This window comes from Anarhichas minor, unplaced genomic scaffold, assembly GCF_050575085.1.
Source record: "Anarhichas minor isolate MPS153535 unplaced genomic scaffold, ASM5057508v1 ptg000125l, whole genome shotgun sequence".
NCBI classification, from domain to species: Eukaryota; Metazoa; Chordata; class Actinopteri; order Perciformes; family Anarhichadidae; genus Anarhichas; species Anarhichas minor.
In genome coordinates, this window is record NW_027466571.1 from 24,300 (window position 1) to 43,715 (window position 19,416).

The 19,416-nt window shown below is 49.7% G+C and overlaps 1 protein-coding gene across 2 annotated transcripts in view; it reads right to left on the reverse strand.

Annotated features, from left to right (window-relative positions):
- The window catches only part of rpgrip1l (RPGRIP1 like), a 27,729-nt gene extending 11,406 nt beyond the window's left edge, over nucleotides 1-16,323 (reverse strand). For both annotated transcript variants that reach the window (XM_076083241.1, XM_076083240.1), the window contains exons 1-16: nucleotides 16,241-16,323; nucleotides 15,511-15,588; nucleotides 13,820-13,964; nucleotides 13,307-13,614; nucleotides 13,129-13,228; nucleotides 12,466-12,609; nucleotides 6,297-6,402; nucleotides 5,917-6,063; nucleotides 5,763-5,836; nucleotides 4,757-4,896; nucleotides 4,486-4,592; nucleotides 4,352-4,402; nucleotides 2,480-2,638; nucleotides 1,910-2,027; nucleotides 967-1,428; nucleotides 264-740 (exon numbers count right to left, since the gene is read on the reverse strand). In XM_076083241.1, the coding sequence (XP_075939356.1) occupies nucleotides 264-740; nucleotides 967-1,428; nucleotides 1,910-2,027; nucleotides 2,480-2,638; nucleotides 4,352-4,402; nucleotides 4,486-4,592; nucleotides 4,757-4,896; nucleotides 5,763-5,836; nucleotides 5,917-6,063; nucleotides 6,297-6,402; nucleotides 12,466-12,609; nucleotides 13,129-13,228; nucleotides 13,307-13,614; nucleotides 13,820-13,964; nucleotides 15,511-15,580 (2,608 nt within the window). In that variant the 5' untranslated portion in view covers nucleotides 15,581-15,588; nucleotides 16,241-16,323. The remainder of the gene's footprint in view (nucleotides 1-263; nucleotides 741-966; nucleotides 1,429-1,909; nucleotides 2,028-2,479; nucleotides 2,639-4,351; nucleotides 4,403-4,485; nucleotides 4,593-4,756; nucleotides 4,897-5,762; nucleotides 5,837-5,916; nucleotides 6,064-6,296; nucleotides 6,403-12,465; nucleotides 12,610-13,128; nucleotides 13,229-13,306; nucleotides 13,615-13,819; nucleotides 13,965-15,510; nucleotides 15,589-16,240) is intronic.
- Between the last annotated feature and the right edge of the window lie 3,093 nt (nucleotides 16,324-19,416).

The window sequence follows — 19,416 nt, forward strand, 5'->3', positions numbered from 1 at the left end:
GTGAACGCGCGATAAAATAATTGTCGGCGTTAATTAATTAAAAATAATAATAATAATAATAATAACGCGTTAACTTGCCCATCACTAATATTTATATATATAATGTATTTACCTAATAAATACTAACTAAATACAGTTCTGATAAATTGACGCTCTATCGTTGCAGCTTTAATATTTTATATATTTATTATATTGTATATTTATGAATTAATATTCATATCGTCTCCATGTTAATGAAAACAGAGACATGATGTCAGACTCGCCTGTGATCTCCTGGTCCTGGACCAGAGGCAGCAGATGGACCCGGGTCTTCCCCAGGTACGTGTCCATCTTCTCCTCTTTGTAGTCGAACACGTAGAGCACCAGGTCCTCAGACCTCAGGTACCGGTCCAGGTCCTGGTCCACGTGGACCGGGTAAGACTTGAGGTCACCGAGGTCCGGGTCACAGCGTTCGTGCACGGTGGCGGTCGGGTAGTCGGGGAAGTCATAGAACTTGTAGACCACGTAGGGACTCGGACACCCGGACCCACCGGACCTCTTTAGGTCTCTGCAGCGGTGGACCGTGATGAAGAGCTTGTTCAGGGAGCCTTCAGGTACCTGTGAGTCCTGGTTCAGGGTGGCGCCGACGTGACCCGACACCTTTACCTTCTCTCTGTAGAGACGGAACGTCTCCGTCATCGGGACCTTCAACCTCAACCAGTAGTCCACAGAACCAAAGGACTGGGTCTCCTCAGACACACCTGGTGAACAAGTAACATCTAGTCACATATAAACTATATAGAGCTAAAGGAACGAGCCTTATCTGGTCTGTGATCCGGTCTCTGATCTGTGTCTCTGATCTGTGTCTCTGGTCTCTGGTCTCTGGTCTCTGGTCTCTGGTCCGGTCTCTGGTCCGGTCTGGTCTCTGGTCTGGTCTCTGGTCTGGTCTCTGGTCTGGTCTCAGTTCTCTGATCTGGCCTCACTCACCGACCAGCGGCACGGTGCCCTGAACTTTCCCGTCTCGCTCCATCAGCTGGTGCAGGTGGATCCGACCTGTGGCCACAGTCCTCCAGTCCAGACCCTGAGCCTGGTGTAGCTCCAGGTTCACCGATCCTCCGAGCAGGAAGTCCAGCAGCCGCTGGTCCACCGTGACCACGTACCGAGACGTGAACCCAAACCGCGGCGTGCGGCCCACAGACACCGGAGTGGAGTGAAGCTCGAACAGGTAGAAGGAGTAGGTGATGAAGGTGGAGGGCTCAGAGTCCCCCAGAGACCTCAACACAGATGGAGTCAACGTGGCTCCGACCACCTGGAGCTCTACCAGGTTCTCCTCTCGGTCCAGAGGAGGAGAATCCTCTTCATCATCCTCCTCATCCTCGTCGTCTTCAGCTGGGACGTCCCGTCTGAACACGGAGGTTCTGGTGCCGTAAGACACGCCTCTGAGCTGAGCTAAGGAGGAGAAGGAGGAGGTGAAGGAGGAGGAGGAGGAACAAAGATCAAACAAAGTCTCACTTCACAGTTCATCTTCAAACCTTGAATCAACGTTTTATAAATAATAATGATTTATCTTCTTATATTTATCTTCATATTTCTGCTTGTGTCTTTAAACATCTTTAATGAGCTTTAGATCAAATGACATCAACAGGTTTCATGTTTAGGATAGTTTATAGTCAGAGGTAAACTCCTCCTCTACTGTACATGTTCACCACCAGCTGTGAGGGTGAACACATGAATGAACACATGAAGACATGTTCACCACCAGCTGTGAGGATGAACACATGAATGAACACATGAAGACATGTTCACCACCAGCTGTGAGGATGAACACATGAAGACATGTTCATCACCAGCTGTGAGGATGAACACATGAATGAACACATGAAGACATGTTCACCACCAGCTGTGAGGATGAACACATGAACACACTAACCCTCCAGTCTCTGGATCTTAGCGGCTCTAGAGTCCAGCAGAGCGGCCTGATGCTGCAGCTTCTGATCCCACGTCGCTCTGTTAGTCTCCATCTGGTTCAGGACGGCCTCCAGCTCCACCTGGATTATTTAAAATATATATATACTATATATATATATATATGATAAAAACATAGTTTGATGCTAAGAAGCTAAATGTTGCTGAGGTTCCACTTTTCCATATTTAGATGTGATGATGGACGTGTGAAGACATCGACCCGACACAGAACAGAACGACGTCCATGTTGGATTCACTGATGATGATGAAGATGAAGAGACATGAATATGAAGGTCTGCATGTAAACAGGAATATTAGTGAATACTAATATTCAGCAGCCGTGTAAACAGATCATAAGGAATATGTGGTGCTTGTAAACGTAGTGAATGATTCTAACGGTGTATCAGGAGAACCGTGTAGAACTTCAGAATAAAATAATAACAGGTCCTAAATACACTGCGGGGTCCCAGGTCTACTTCCAAAGAGGTGATGGTGGATAATATAAACGAAGTGTGATGGTCCTGCTGAGCCTCACCTTGTAGTCCCTGCTGATCCGGCCCTCCATGCTGAGGAGGTTCCTGGTCTTCTCCAGCTCCTGGATGGTCTCAGCGTGAGCGGCTCGCAGCTCTCTGACTCCATCCTCCTCCACCTCCTTCAGGAAGATCAGGTCTCCACTCCTCTGGGACTTACGCCTCTGTGGGGAGACCAGGGGTTAGACCTCAGGACCAGTATGGACCAGGATGACCCAGGGTGGACCAGGATGAACCAGGATGAACCAGGGTGAACCAGGATGAACCAGGATGAACCAGGGTGACCCAGTATGAACCAGGACGAACCAGGGTGACCCAGGATGAACCAGGGTGACCCAGGATGAAGCAGGGTGAACCAGGATGACCCAGGATGACCCAGGATGACCCAGGATGGCCCAGGATGAACCAGGATGAACCAGGGTGACCCAGGGTGAACCAGGATGGACCAGGATGAACCAGGATGAAGCAGGGTGACCCAGGATGAAGCAGGGTGAACCAGGATGAACCAGGGTGACCCAGGGTGAACCAGGATGAACCAGGGTGAACCAGGATGAACCAGGGTGAACCAGGATGACCCAGGATGACCCAGGATGACCCAGGATGAACCAGGATGAACCAGGATGAACCAGGGTGACCCAGGGTGAAGCAGGGTGAACCAGGATGAACCAGGGTGACCCAGTATGAACCAGGGTGAACCAGGATGACCCAGGATGACCCAGGATGACCCAGGATGACCCAGGATGAACCAGGATGAACCAGGGTGACCCAGGGTGAACCAGGATGGACCAGGATGAACCAGGATGAACCAGGATGAACCAGGGTGACCCAGGATGAAGCAGGATGAACCAGGATGAACCAGGGTGACCCAGTATGAACCAGGGTGAACCAGGGTGAACCAGGATGAACCAGGGTGACCCAGGATGAACCAGGGTGACCCAGGATGAAGCAGGGTGAACCAGGATGAACCAGGGTGACCCAGTATGAACCAGGGTGAACCAGGATGAACCAGGATGACCCAGGATGACCCAGGATGAACCAGGATGAACCAGGATGAACCAGGGTGACCCAGGATGAAGCAGGATGAACCAGGATGAACCAGGGTGACCCAGTATGAACCAGGGTGAACCAGGGTGACCCAGGATGAAGCAGGATGAACCAGGATGAACCAGGATGAACCAGTATGAACCAGGGTGAACCAGGGTGAACCAGGATGAACCAGGGTGAAACCAGGATGAACCAGGATGAACCAGGGTGAACCAGGATGAACCAGTATGAAACCAGGATGAACCAGGATGAACCAGGATGGACCAGGGTGAACCAGGATGAAACCAGGATGAACCAGGATGGACCAGGATGAACCAGGGTGAACCAGGATGGACCAGGATGAACCAGGATGAACCAGGGTGGACCAGGATGGACCAGGATGAACCAGGATGGACCAGGATGGACCAGGATGAACCAGGATGACCCAGGATGAACCATCACCCCTCTAGAGCTTTATTACTCAGTACTGGAGTCATTGAACACTCTGAACATCTTTTACGTCACATTTTTCTCCTCCTTGTTGTCACATGACTGTTGGTCTCAGATGAATCAATCATGACTTCATAGTTTCATAATTTAATGTTTTTACACAATCTGGTTAAAGGAAACGGTTCGAGACATGAAGAATAAAATGTTTTTGATGAAACACCATGTTAAGCTTAGTTTTGGTTTCTTTTTGTGACGGAAGAGTTCGTCACACGTGATGTGTTCAAGGACCGTCGGAAAGATGAAAATATGAGGATAATGACGTTTTCTACAGCTAGTAGCTAGTTGAGGTGTAGTTTGGGGGTTCAGGGGGTTCAGTCTCCAGGTAACAAGGAACAAACTCTCACCTTGATGAGCAGCAGAGCCTCGGTGAGTTCAGCCACGTCGTACTCCGTCTCCTTTAACAGACACAACACCAGTGAAGCTTTAGAATGCAGTGACCTTATTAATATAATTAGTATTAATAGTATTAATATCTCACCCTGCTGTAGAACGTCAGACGACCATTTAGTTCCTCCAGCTGCTGCTTCTGTTCCACAAACTGGAGTCGAAGTTTCTGATTTTCTTCTGTCAGCTTCTCGTTTGTGTCTGAAATGAAAAATCATTATTCATATATATATACAGTATATATATATATATATATATATATATATACTGTATATATATATATATATATATATATATTTCCTCATGAACATTAGAGCTACATATAAACATGGAGGACCCTGATATGATATATTGTGTATCATTACCTCTCTCAGCTTTGAACTTATCCAGGATCTCGTTCTTGTCGACCAGGTCGGCCTTCAGAGCCGCCTCCAGCTGAGAGATCTGAAGCTTCAGCTGCTGATCCTGGATCTGATAACGCCGCTGAAGGGACACGTCGAAGGCACTGGAGACACACGGAGACGTTAAAGTTATGGCGTCTGACTACAAACACGTCTGTCTCTGTAGGAGCTAGCATCACCTTCTTAGCTTAGCATTTGTTAGTGAGAATTAAACGTATCGGGTCTGTTTTTTCTGGGTTAAAATAACAAAATCTAAAAAATCATTCTCCACCTTTTATGTTGATGTCCAATCAGTGCTGAAGGTAAAAGTCCCTCAGTGCAGGAAGATGAGTCCTGCTGCTTATGGAGCCGGCACAGTGCCTACATGTCCCAGCATGCATTGCTCCTGACTCCCTAAAGCCCCACCAGCCGTCTCTTCTTTGCACGGCTTTAATGCAGCCTCTGAATACTCTGATTTTCGTTTTGGACGACACATGCACCATGAAAATGTTATTTTATTCCATGTTTATTTGATCGGGACAAATATATACTTGCATATAAATGCAGTGTATTACAGCATTTTAGCTACTGATAATTTCCAACACCCGTCCTTAGAAGGGTCTTTCAATACCAACTATAAAACTATTTTGTTGTCCTGTTAGCACTCTGAAAGGGTGAGGAACTGAGGGTCTAGAACTGAGGGTCTAGAACTAAGGGTCTAGAACTGAGGGTCTCTCTGGCTCCGTCGGTCCATCAGACTATAGATATAAGATCTTCCTCCCACAGACTTCATCACTGATGCAGGAAGAACAACAGATTGAATCTTTCTGGGTCAATAACATCGACCACATTTAACATCAGCAGCGATCAGACGTCCACATATAAAAGGTGGAGCGTCGTCCCTTTGAGGATTGTGGTGAACATGCTGATTGGTTGAGCTGGTTGAACTGGGCTCAGGTTACAGTGGGACATGAGACCAGTGTGTCCTCACCTGTGTACCAGCTTCTCGTTGTTGTCCCTCAGCAGGTCTCTCTCCTGCTCCAGCTCACTGATCCTCTCCTGCAGCTGCACACCAGAGAACAGACCTTTATATATGAAGTCAACCCTTTAGAGTTACATCAGATTGTGTTCACATCTCATCAAACCTGCTCTGTCTTCCTCGTGGACACGGTGGAGCTCTGCAGTCTCGTCTCCAGGTCCAAGCTCTTCGTCCTCTCGTCCTTCAGCCGAGCCGACAGCTCGTCCACCTTCAGCATTGCTGCGTCGTGAGCGGCCTTCAACAACCTCTGGCTCTGAGACACGTTGTAAAGTAAAAGTCTTCAGTTCTCTTCTCATCAATAAAACCAGAAATGTTTCTACTAACAAGCACCCTAATACCTCTTCATGAACACACATGTGATTAAACCCACAGCGAGCAGCTCTTTGAGCAGATCTCTGATATATTTGTGTTTTTAAAGGACTTGCTCCTCACAGAGATGCACGTATTGATTGTTCATCACTACATTGATCTGTGAGCAGATCTCACCTCCTGTAGTTGTAAAAACCGTCCCTCCAGCTCTGAGACCATGTCAGACCGCTCAGACAGCTGCTTCTGTAGTTTGATCATCGACACGTTACCGTTGACGTGAGACCTGAGAGAGAAAAACACTAGTGAGGCGTGAGAGAGGCGTCTGAGGCGTCAGAGAGGCGTCAGAGAGGCGTCAGTGAGGCGTCAGTGAGGCGTCAGTGAGGCGTCAGTGAGGCGTCAGAGAGGCGTCAGAGAGGCGTCAGAGAGGCGTCAGAGAGGCGTCAGAGAGGCGTCAGTGAGGCGTCAGAGAGGCGTCAGTGAGGCGTCAGTGAGGCGTCAGTGAGGCGTCAGAGAGGCGTCAGTGAGGCGTCAGTGAGGCGTCAGTGAGGCGTCAGAGAGGCGTCAGTGAGGCGTCAGTGAGGCGTCAGTGAGGCGTCAGAGAGGCGTCAGTGAGGCGTCAGAGAGGCGTCTGAGAGGCGTCAGAGAGGCGTCAGAGAGGCGTCAGTGAGGCGTCAGTGAGGCGTCAGTGAGGCGTCAGAGAGGCGTCAGAGAGGCGTCAGAGAGGCGTCAGAGAGGCGTCAGAGAGGCGTCAGTGAGGCGTCAGTGAGGCGTCAGTGAGGCGTCAGTGAGGCGTCAGAGAGGCGTCAGAGAGGCGTCAGAGAGGCGTCAGTGAGGCGTCAGTGAGGCGTCAGTGAGGCGTCAGTGAGGCGTCAGTGAGGCGTCAGTGAGGCGTCAGTGAGGCGTCAGTGAGGCGTCAGTGAGGCGTCAGTGAGGCGTCAGTGAGGCGTCAGAGAGGCGTCAGTGAGGCGTCAGTGAGGCGTCAGTGAGGCGTCAGTGAGGCGTCAGAGAGGCGTCAGTGAGGCGTCAGAGAGGCGTCAGTGAGGCGTCAGAGAGGCGTCAGTGAGGCGTCAGAGAGGCGTCAGAGAGGCGTCAGTGAGGCGTCAGTGAGGCGTCAGTGAGGCGTCAGTGAGGCGTCAGAGAGGCGTCAGTGAGGCGTCAGTGAGGCGTCAGTGAGGCGTCAGAGAGGCGTCAGAGAGGCGTCAGAGAGGCGTCAGTGAGGCGTCAGTGAGGCGTCAGTGAGGCGTCAGTGAGGCGTCAGTGAGGCGTCAGTGAGGCGTCAGTGAGGCGTCAGAGAGGCGTCAGAGAGGCGTCAGAGAGGCGTCAGAGAGGCGTCAGAGAGGCGTCAGTGAGGCGTCAGAGAGGCGTCAGTGAGGCGTCAGTGAGGCGTCTGAGAGGCGTCAGTGAGGCGTCAGTGAGGCGTCAGAGAGGCGTCAGTGAGGCGTCAGAGAGGCGTCAGTGAGGCGTCAGAGAGGCGTCAGTGAGGCGTCAGAGAGGCGTCAGAGAGGCGTCAGTGAGGCGTCAGAGAGGCGTCAGTGAGGCGTCAGAGAGGCGTCAGTGAGGCGTCAGAGAGGCGTCAGAGAGGCGTCAGAGAGGCGTCAGAGAGGCGTCAGTGAGGCGTCAGAGAGGCGTCAGAGAGGCGTCAGAGAGGCGTCAGAGAGGCGTCAGAGAGGCGTCAGAGAGGCGTCAGTGAGGCGTCAGAGAGGCGTCAGTGAGGCGTCAGAGAGGCGTCAGAGAGGCGTCTGAGAGGCGTCAGTGAGGCGTCAGAGAGGCGTCAGTGAGGCGTCAGAGAGGCGTCAGTGAGGCGTCAGTGAGGCGTCAGTGAGGCGTCAGTGAGGCGTCTGAGAGGCGTCAGTGAGGCGTCAGAGAGGCGTCAGTGAGGCGTCAGTGAGGCGTCAGTGAGGCGTCAGTGAGGCGTCAGAGAGGCGTCAGTGAGGCGTCAGAGAGGCGTCAGTGAGGCGTCAGTGAGGCGTCAGTGAGGCGTCAGTGAGGCGTCAGAGAGGCGTCAGAGAGGCGTCTGAGAGGCGTCTGAGAGGCGTCTGAGAGGCGTCAGTGAGGCGTCAGAGAGGCGTCAGTGAGGCGTCAGAGAGGCGTCAGTGAGGCGTCAGTGAGGCGTCAGTGAGGCGTCAGTGAGGCGTCAGTGAGGCGTCTGAGAGGCGTCTGAGAGGCGTCTGAGAGGCGTCAGTGAGGCGTCAGAGAGGCGTCAGTGAGGCGTCAGAGAGGCGTCAGTGAGGCGTCAGAGAGGCGTCAGAGAGGCGTCAGTGAGGCGTCAGAGAGGCGTCAGAGAGGCGTCAGAGAGGCGTCAGTGAGGCGTCAGAGAGGCGTCAGTGAGGCGTCAGTGAGGCGTCAGAGAGGCGTCAGAGAGGCGTCAGAGAGGCGTCAGTGAGGCGTCAGAGAGGCGTCAGTGAGGCGTCAGAGAGGCGTCTGAGAGGCGTCTGAGAGGCGTCAGTGAGGCGTCAGAGAGGCGTCAGAGAGGCGTCAGTGAGGCGTCAGAGAGGCGTCAGAGAGGCGTCTGAGAGGCGTCAGTGAGGCGTCTGAGAGGCGTCTGAGAGGCGTCAGTGAGGCTTCAGTGAGGCGTCTGAGAGGCGTCTGAGAGGCGTCAGTGAGGCGTCAGTGAGGCGTCTGAGAGGCGTCAGTGAGGCGTCAGTGAGGCGTCAGTGAGGCGTCAGTGAGGCGTCTGAGAGGCGTCTGAGAGGCGTCAGTGAGGCGTCAGAGAGGCGTCAGAGAGGCGTCAGAGAGGCGTCAGTGAGGCGTCAGTGAGGCGTCAGTGAGGCGTCAGAGAGGCGTCTGAGAGGCGTCAGTGAGGCGTCAGTGAGGCGTCAGTGAGGCGTCAGAGAGGCGTCTGAGAGGCGTCAGTGAGGCGTCAGAGAGGCGTCAGAGAGGCGTCAGTGAGGCGTCAGTGAGGCGTCAGTGAGGCGTCAGTGAGGCGTCAGAGAGGCGTCAGTGAGGCGTCAGTGAGGCGTCTGAGAGGCGTCTGAGAGGCGTCTGAGAGGCGTCAGTGAGGCGTCAGTGAGGCGTCTGAGAGGCGTCAGTGAGGCGTCAGTGAGGCGTCAGAGAGGCGTCAGAGAGGCGTCAGTGAGGCGTCAGTGAGGCGTCAGTGAGGCGTCTGAGAGGCGTCTGAGAGGCGTCTGAGAGGCGTCAGTGAGGCGTCAGTGAGGCGTCAGTGAGGCGTCAGTGAGGCGTCAGAGAGGCGTCAGTGAGGCGTCAGTGAGGCGTCTGAGAGGCGTCTGAGAGGCGTCTGAGAGGCGTCAGTGAGGCGTCAGTGAGGCGTCTGAGAGGCGTCAGTGAGGCGTCAGTGAGGCGTCAGAGAGGCGTCAGAGAGGCGTCAGTGAGGCGTCAGTGAGGCGTCAGTGAGGCGTCTGAGAGGCGTCTGAGAGGCGTCAGTGAGGCGTCAGTGAGGCGTCTGAGAGGCGTCAGTGAGGCGTCAGTGAGGCGTCAGTGAGGCGTCAGTGAGGCGTCAGAGAGGCGTCAGTGAGGCGTCAGAGAGGCGTCAGTGAGGCGTCTGAGAGGCGTCTGAGAGGCGTCAGTGAGGCGTCAGAGAGGCGTCAGAGAGGCGTCAGAGAGGCGTCAGTGAGGCGTCAGAGAGGCGTCAGAGAGGCGTCAGAGAGGCGTCAGTGAGGCGTCAGTGAGGCGTCAGTGAGGCGTCTGAGAGGCGTCTGAGAGGCGTCAGTGAGGCGTCAGTGAGGCGTCTGAGAGGCGTCAGTGAGGCGTCAGTGAGGCGTCAGTGAGGCGTCAGTGAGGCGTCTGAGAGGCGTCAGTGAGGCGTCAGTGAGGCGTCAGTGAGGCGTCAGTGAGGCGTCAGTGAGGCGTCTGAGAGGCGTCAGTGAGGCGTCAGTGAGGCGTCAGTGAGGCGTCAGTGAGGCGTCAGTGAGGCGTCAGTGAGGCGTCTGAGAGGCGTCTGAGAGGCGTCAGTGAGGCGTCAGAGAGGCGTCAGTGAGGCGTCTGAGAGGCGTCAGTGAGGCGTCAGTGAGGCGTCAGTGAGGCGTCAGTGAGGCGTCTGAGAGGCGTCTGAGAGGCGTCAGTGAGGCGTCAGTGAGGCGTCTGAGAGGCGTCAGTGAGGCGTCAGTGAGGCGTCTGAGAGGCGTCTGAGAGGCGTCAGTGAGGCGTCAGAGAGGCGTCAGAGAGGCGTCAGAGAGGCGTCAGTGAGGCGTCAGAGAGGCGTCAGTGAGGCGTCAGTGAGGCGTCAGAGAGGCGTCAGTGAGGCGTCAGTGAGGCGTCAGAGAGGCGTCAGAGAGGCGTCAGTGAGGCGTCAGAGAGGCGTCAGAGAGGCGTCAGTGAGGCGTCAGAGAGGCGTCAGTGAGGCGTCAGAGAGGCGTCAGTGAGGCGTCAGTGAGGCGTCTGAGAGGCGTCAGTGAGGCGTCAGAGAGGCGTCAGTGAGGCGTCAGTGAGGCGTCTGAGAGGCGTCAGTGAGGCGTCAGTGAGGCGTCAGAGAGGCGTCAGTGAGGCGTCAGAGAGGCGTCAGTGAGGCGTCAGAGAGGCGTCAGTGAGGCGTCAGAGAGGCGTCAGAGAGGCGTCAGTGAGGCGTCAGAGAGGCGTCAGTGAGGCGTCAGTGAGGCGTCTGAGAGGCGTCAGTGAGGCGTCAGAGAGGCGTCAGTGAGGCGTCAGTGAGGCGTCTGAGAGGCGTCAGTGAGGCGTCAGTGAGGCGTCAGAGAGGCGTCAGTGAGGCGTCAGAGAGGCGTCAGTGAGGCGTCAGAGAGGCGTCAGTGAGGCGTCAGTGAGGCGTCTGAGAGGCGTCAGTGAGGCGTCAGTGAGGCGTCTGAGAGGCGTCAGTGAGGCGTCAGTGAGGCGTCTGAGAGGCGTCAGTGAGGCGTCAGTGAGGCGTCTGAGAGGCGTCAGTGAGGCGTCAGTGAGGCGTCTGAGAGGCGTCTGAGAGGCGTCAGTGAGGCGTCTGAGAGGCGTCAGTGAGGCGTCAGTGAGGCGTCTGAGAGGCGTCAGTGAGGCGTCAGTGAGGCGTCTGAGAGGCGTCTGAGAGGCGTCAGTGAGGCGTCAGAGAGGCGTCAGTGAGGCGTCAGAGAGGCGTCAGAGAGGCGTCAGTGAGGCGTCTGGGAGGCGTCAGTGAGGCGTCAGAGAGGCGTCAGAGAGGCGTCTGAGAGGCGTCTGAGAGGCGTCAGTGAGGCGTCAGTGAGGCGTCTGAGAGGCGTCAGTGAGGCGTCAGAGAGGCGTCAGAGAGGCGTCAGTGAGGCGTCTGAGAGGCGTCAGTGAGGCGTCAGAGAGGCGTCAGAGAGGCGTCAGTGAGGCGTCTGAGAGGCGTCAGTGAGGCGTCAGAGAGGCGTCAGAGAGGCGTCAGTGAGGCGTCTGAGAGGCGTCAGTGAGGCGTCAGTGAGGCGTCTGAGAGGCGTCAGTGAGGCGTCAGTGAGGCGTCAGTGAGGCGTCTGAGAGGCGTCAGTGAGGCGTCAGTGAGGCGTCTGAGAGGCGTCAGTGAGGCGTCTGAGAGGCGTCAGTGAGGCGTCAGAGAGGCGTCAGTGAGGCGTCAGAGAGGCGTCAGAGAGGCGTCAGTGAGGCGTCTGAGAGGCGTCAGTGAGGCGTCAGAGAGGCGTCAGAGAGGCGTCAGAGAGGCGTCAGAGAGGCGTCAGTGAGGCGTCAGTGAGGCGTCAGTGAGGCGTCAGTGAGGCGTCAGAGAGGCGTCAGTGAGGCGTCTGAGAGGCGTCAGTGAGGCGTCAGTGAGGCGTCAGAGAGGCGTCAGAGAGGCGTCAGTGAGGCGTCAGAGAGGCGTCAGTGAGGCGTCTGAGAGGCGTCAGAGAGGCGTCAGAGAGGCGTCAGTGAGGCGTCAGTGAGGCGTCAGTGAGGCGTCAGAGAGGCGTCAGTCTGTTTATTATGAATTCTTGTATCTTCCTACATAAATAAATCATAAATACATCGATTCCTCTCTAGAAAGAAAGGTCCAAACAAACATAATCAATAGTTCTTGTGGTTGAACTGATTCAGTAAAACACCTCACAGAGTATAACACAAGTGTGTTTGTTTAGTTATGAATAGTTAATAAGTTAGTAATAGTTGTAGGTGAACACGAACAATGGAGACTTTTATTTCTCACAAAACTATTTAATCATCGTACACCAACGTTTTATTCGTTAACTCTTTCAGAGTGTTTTTTATCTCCTGTCTCTTTGGTCTTGATTTCCTCTTCAAAATAAAAGTCCTGCTCCTCTATGGAAACAGAACCATCATGACTAGAAGTAGAGAGAACTAGAACATGTCTTTAGTGCAGAATAACTCGTCATGATGACGATGATAATGAGAGTTTTTACAGCTTCTAGTTGAAATAAACTGAGTAGTTTTGGAGATTGTTTTGGTGTTTTTCTGGTTCTTGATGTTAAAGGATCAGGTACTTCCCAGAACAACTCGGTACCTCAGTCTGGAGCTCTGCTGCTCTCGGACCTGCAGGAGTCTCTCCTCAAACTCTGCCTCCTTCCTCCTCAGCTCCTCCCTCAGCAGCTCCGACGCTCCCTCCACCTCCTCCATGTGGCTCCTCTGGAGCTCCATCACGTTCTCTCTGGTTCACAGAGAGAGAGAGAGAGACGGTTACCTTTAGTGACTTAACTTACTACAGATATGGACAACGTAAACGTACAAAATATCGTGAGCACGCCAACAGCAGCTGCTCAGAGCTAACGTGCTGTGTCCTCTGAAGGAGTTCAAACTGACACAGAGACTCCGTCAAAGTCCTGGAAATATGGAGTGAGATTAGTAACTGTAATGTAAATACTTTAAACAGTAATCCCATGTGATTTTCAGTGGATAAATGTGACTTTAAAACCAGCTGGAGTTCTGCTCTGGTGGTTTAGGAGGACACGGTTACAGACCCTGGTGGTTTAGGAGGACACGGTTACAGACCCTGGTGGTTTAGGAGGACACTGTTACAGACCCTGGTGGTTTAGGAGGACACGGTTACAGACCCTGGTGGTTTAGGAGGACACGGTTACAGACCCTGGTGGTTTAGGAGGACACTGTTACAGACCCTGGTGGTTTAGGAGGACACGGTTACAGACCCTGGTGGTTTAGGAGGACTCACAGGTTTCGGACCTCGGCCCTGGCCTCCTCCAGAAGACTGTGTCCAAACCGAGGCAGGAGGCCCGTCGGGGGTCTGGCTCCTCCCTCTGAACTACGGGTACCTGAAGGAGACAAACATCAGAGGACTTTAATAAATCCACCTCCAGATATTCAGGTGGTCTCCTCTACCTGAGACCTACCTTTGAGCCTCCCTCGAGGAGGAGAGGAGGAGTCGTCTCTCAGCTTCTTTAACCCAGAGTTGACCCGTGACGGGACGCGGTCGTACGGAGACGACCTCCTGCTCTGGGAGGTGAGGAGCTGCTGCTTGGCCAAAAGGAGGCGCCGCTTCAGCCCCTCGTTCTCCGCCTGCAGGCCACGGACTTTCTCCTGGAGCTCCTCCATCATCTCCTCCATCTCCACGTCACGAAGCCTGGAGACTCCTCCTCCCACCGCCAGCTGCTCCATACGACCACGGTCCTTCACCAGCCTCATCAACTTAGTGCCCAGTCTGAGGTGGAGGAGGAAGAAGAAGAGGAGGAAGATCAGAGGTGAGTGTTATAAAGAGAAGTTAAGATGTTCCTGTCTGGAGGTCTTTGAGTTCAGTTCATTATGCGACCTGTGAAAATAGCTGTCTGTCCTCTGAGGCTATGGAGCGAGGGTGTGTGTGTGTGTGTGTGTCTCTGTGTGTCTCTCTGTGTGCGTGTGTGTCTCACTTCCTGATCTTGTCCTCCTGCTTGTTAACATGCTGTTTGAGGACCAGTGTCTCCTCGTTGAGCTTCAGGAATCGGTCCTCCAGCTCCTTTCTGGACACACGAGAGACGTCCTGTCTCGCTCGAGCATTTTGGAACGTCGATGAGTCTTCAAGCAAAAATTTTTATTTAAAACACACAATGAGACGACGTAAACAGCAAACATAGAAGGTTGTAGGAGCATAGAGAAGAAGAATGTGTGATCTTTCTCAGAGAGACAACACGGAGACAACATGGAGACAACACAACACAGAGACAACACGGAGACAACATGGAGACTAGGGCTGCAACTAACGATTATTTTAATAATCGATTAATCTGGCTATTATTTTTTCGATTAATCGATGAAGCGGATATTAATGGGCCAAAAAAGGTGAGTGAATAAAAAAGTGTCTTTAGTCTTGCAAACTATACCACCCCTGCTTTACTACTGTTATTAACGAGCTAACGCTAACTTGTCATGCTTGTCAAGCTGGATAACGAGTAAACACCAGCACCAGAAGAGCTACTGGAGGGACGTTACGTTCCTCACTTCAACACGGAACAAAAGTAGGATTCTGTAGTGACTAACCCTGCTGTTGACCTCACTTCCTCCTCATCAAGGACTCCAACATGTTTACGTTTTAGGTGCTGAATCATCACCGTGGTGCTCCCGTGCCATGCCATGTCGCTTTTGCATATCTTGCAATTAACACTTTTTCAATTTATTTAGTGTGAAATGCTCCCACACCTTGGATGACTTCGCCCCGGCATGATAGCCTATCAGCGTTGAGATGCTCCTCCTGTCATCAGTGACTTCCTGCCGTTGTTGAATCAGAAACAAATCCTGTAGCCGTCTGTGTTCACCCAGAGCTCTACGATACCTCATATCAATAGAGACCAAACTATGTGTATACATGTGTGTGTGTAAAGCATATGGTACAAACAATGAATAGACGCTGCCGTGTTTACGTCTACATGACGTTATTCTGAGTGTTGGTGGAGCTGCTACAATGTTAGCATAGCCTAGCACCGATCCATCTGAGCTCCATTGAGAAGACAAGTAGCCTACAAATCGGCATCATTACGTAGTTATTTCGGAGTCCCTTTTTGTCGGTTTATTGCCGTTAAATCACAGCCAGATCAGTTTATGTTGTGTTGATACAGCTGTAGCAAACAGCGACGTGTGGCTTGCTAGACACAGTGAATAAACCTTGATAAAATCCACAGAGCTCCTCTGGACAATGTTATGAACCAGACATGACGGCGTTTAGTTTCCCGGGATATCTGTGACTTCCACAACACGTACTAAGCAGAAATAGAGGTTATTTTTTCCATGGTTAATGGCGGACAGTTGAACGGCTTTCAGGGCGATAAGCCCCGCCCCCCCTCCGGCGCGTCCAGCGCGAATGAACACAAATAGTCCCCGCGAGACTCAACTTTTTTTTTTTAATACTCAAACATCTCCGCGACTTATTGAGTGGCGTAATAATCGCGCGACACAACGAATCGATAATGAAATTCGTTGCCAACTCTTTTAATAATCGATTTTTATCGATTTTATCGATTCGTTGTTGCAGCCCTAATGGAGACACAGAGACAATATGGAGACACATAGAGACAACATGGAGACAGATGGAGACAACATAGAGATAACATGGAGACAACATGGAGACCTGCTGTGAGGTTCACGGTGAAGTCTCTGACTGGAACATCTGCTGCTGTCTCATCCAGTAGAGTGAACATGTCTCAATCTGTAAATGAAAAGGTCTTCATCAAACAGGACATATGTCCCACACTTACATTATGATAAATATTAATGTAGTTGTGGGAGATAAAAAGTTACACCAAACTCCTTCAAAATCCAGTAGATTTAATCTAATATCCTCGTGGTGAAAAAGACCAGATTCAAGACTTTTTGGGTCTTCTAGTGTATTCAATTAAATTGAATTAAATATATTTTATAAAGCACATAACTATATTTGTATCGGCATACAAGTGACAAACTAAGAGCATTTAATTTTAATATGATCTAAACTTCTAATCTTCACTGTTTAAACTATCGGAGCAATAAGAGGAGCTGCTTCTATAAACATTTCACTGAAACACGTGCTGCCTGCTGTGATGAATGTGCGCCGAACTGAAGTTAAACATTTAAATGATTCTTTAGTGTTTTCAGCTAAACGTCTGAAGGACTAGTTAACGTCACTTCCGCTAGTGAGCGAAGAAAGATGCAGAATTTAAACGCAGTCTGGCGTACGTTAGCTACGTTAGCTAGCTCACTAAACAAGGCTAACTAGCTCGCTCTTATCACGTGATAATGATTACATATAATTATATATGTGTCTTGGTATTCCATGAATTCATTTAAAGGACCTCCGTGATTCATTTTAAAACATTTCTTACCTTTAAAAACGACTTTATTAATTCCAGACACGGTTGCTGCTGAAAACACAGCGGTTCACGTCGTTATGATGCAACTACGCATGCGCAGAGTGAGGAGGCTTCTGGGGAAAGTAGTTCTTTAAAGCGCATTGCCACTCTAGGTGCCTTTAGTTGATTGATTTTCACTATAAACACATTTTTATCTTTCCCTCCTCACGTGTGAGATTATTAATCACATTATAAACGTAAATACACATTCTGACATTTTGTTTGTGTGTAAACGTGTAACTTTAAACTCTTACTGGATGTTTTATGTGTATTTCCATAGTGCTCATGTCTCCTGTGTTTATCCATCAGCTCTATTTTGTTCTCTTCTTCTATTCTACCCATGAAAGTCTCTCTGAAGGGTCCAGTTTGAAGCCTTTAGTGTGAGCAGAGGCTGCATGTCTGTATTTATGAGCAGCTCCTGGTTCATAGAAACCTGACAGACTGTCAGACGTCTCTCATCAGCTGACCACGGAGCTCATTTAGAGTCCAGTGTGGACAGAATGAGTTTACTCTGCATGACCCCCCCAGTCAGACGCTGTGGTGTCAGATCGTCAGAGAGCTGAAATCCATGAAGCCTGCAGACCTTTTGTTCATTGGGCCGTGACCCCACCTCCACACAACAACTATCAAGTTCTTTATTTAACCTCATCTCTTCCTCATCTCTACCTCATCTCTTCCTCTTATTCCTCTTGTTAGATCTAACATCCAACATCTAACAACTAATATCTAATATCTAACATCTAATATCTAACATCCAACATCCAACATCTAATATCTAATATCCAACATCTAACATCCAACATCCAACATCTAACATCTAATATCCAACATCTAACATCTAATATCTAACATCCAACATCTAACATCCAGCATCCAACATCCAGCATCCAACATCCAGCATCTAACATCCAGCATCCAACATCTAACATCCAACATCTAATATCTAACATCCAACATCCAGCATCCAACATCCAGCATCCAACATCTAATATCTAACATCCAACATCTAACATCCAACATCTAACATCTAATATCCAACATCCAACATCTAACATCTAATATCTAACATCCAACATCTAACATCCAACATCCAGCATCCAACATCCAGCATCCAACATCTAACATCCAACATCTAATATCTAACATCCAACATCCAGCATCCAACATCCAGCATCCAACATCTAATATCTAACATCCAACATCCAACATCTAACATCTAACATCCAACATCTAAAATCTAACATCTAACATCTAACATATACTATCTAACATCCAACATCTAAAATCTAACATCCAACATCTAATATCCAACATCTGACATTCAACATCTAACATTTAATATCTAACATCTAACATCCAACATCTAACATCCAGCATCCAACATCCAACATCTAATATCTAACATCCAGCATCGAACATCCAGCATCCAACATCCAACATCTAACATCTAATATCTAACATCCAACATCTAATATCTAACATCCAACATCTAACATCTAATATCTAACATCCAACATCTGACATCTAACATCCAACATCCAACATCTAAAATCCAACATCCAGCATCAAACATCTAATATCTAACATCCAACATCTAACATCTAATATCCAACATCCAACAACTAACATCTAACATCCAACATCCAGCATCCAACATCTAACATCCAACATCCAACATCCAACATCTAACATCCAACATCCAGCATCCAACATCTAATATCTAACATCCAACATCCAGCATCCAACATCCAGCATCCAGCATCTAACATCCAGCATCCAGCATCCAACAGCCAACATCCAGCATCCAACATCCAACATCTAATATCTAACATCTAACATCTAATATCCAACATCCAGCATCCAGCATTTAACATCCAGCATCCAGCATCCAACAGCCAACATCCAGCATCCAACATCCAACATCTAATATCTAACATCCAGCATCCAACATCCAGCATCCAACATCTAACATCCAGCATCCAACATCTAATATCTAACATCCAACATCCAACATCTAACATCCAGCATCCAACATCTAATATCTAACATCCAACATCTAATTTCTAACATCTAACATCCAACATCTAACATCCAACATCCAACATCTAAAATCTAACATCTGAAATCCAACATCCAGCATCCAACATCTAACATCTAATATCTAACATCCAACATCTAACATCTAATATCTAATATCCAACATCTAAGAACTAACATCTAATATCTAACATCCAACATCCAGCATCTAACATCCAGCATCCAACATCTAACATCCAACATCTAAAATCTAACATCTAACATCTAACATCTAACATATACTATCTAACATCCAACATCTAAAATCTAACATCCAACATCTAATATCCAACATCTGACATTCAACATCTAACATTTAATATCCAACATCTAACATCCAACATCTAACATCCAGCATCCAACATCCAACATCTAATATCTAACATCCAACATCCAGCATCGAACATCTAACATCCAGCATCCAACATCTAACATCCAACATCCAGCATCCAACATCCAGCATCCAACATCTAATATCTAACATCCAGCATCCAACATCTAATATCTAACATCCAACATCCAACATCTAACATCTAATATCTAACATCCAACATCTGACATCTAACATCCAACATCCAACATGCAACAACTAACATCTAATATCTAACATCCAACATCTAACATCCAACATCTAAAATCTAACATCTAACATATACTATCTAACATCCAACATCTAAAATCTAACATCCAACATCTAATATCCAACATCTGACATTCAACATCTAACATTTAATATCCAACATCTAACATCCAACATCTAACATCCAGCATCCAACATCCAACATCTAATATCTAACATCCAGCATCGAACATCCAGCATCCAACATCCAACATCTAACATCTAATATCTAACATCCAGCATCCAACATCTAACATCTAATATCTAACATCCAACATCTAACATCTAATATCTAACATCCAACATCTGACATCTAACATCCAACATCCAACATCTAAAATCCAACATCCAGCATCAAACATCTAATATCTAACATCCAACATCTAACATCTAATATCCAACATCCAACAACTAACATCTAACATCCAACATCCAGCATCCAACATCTAACATC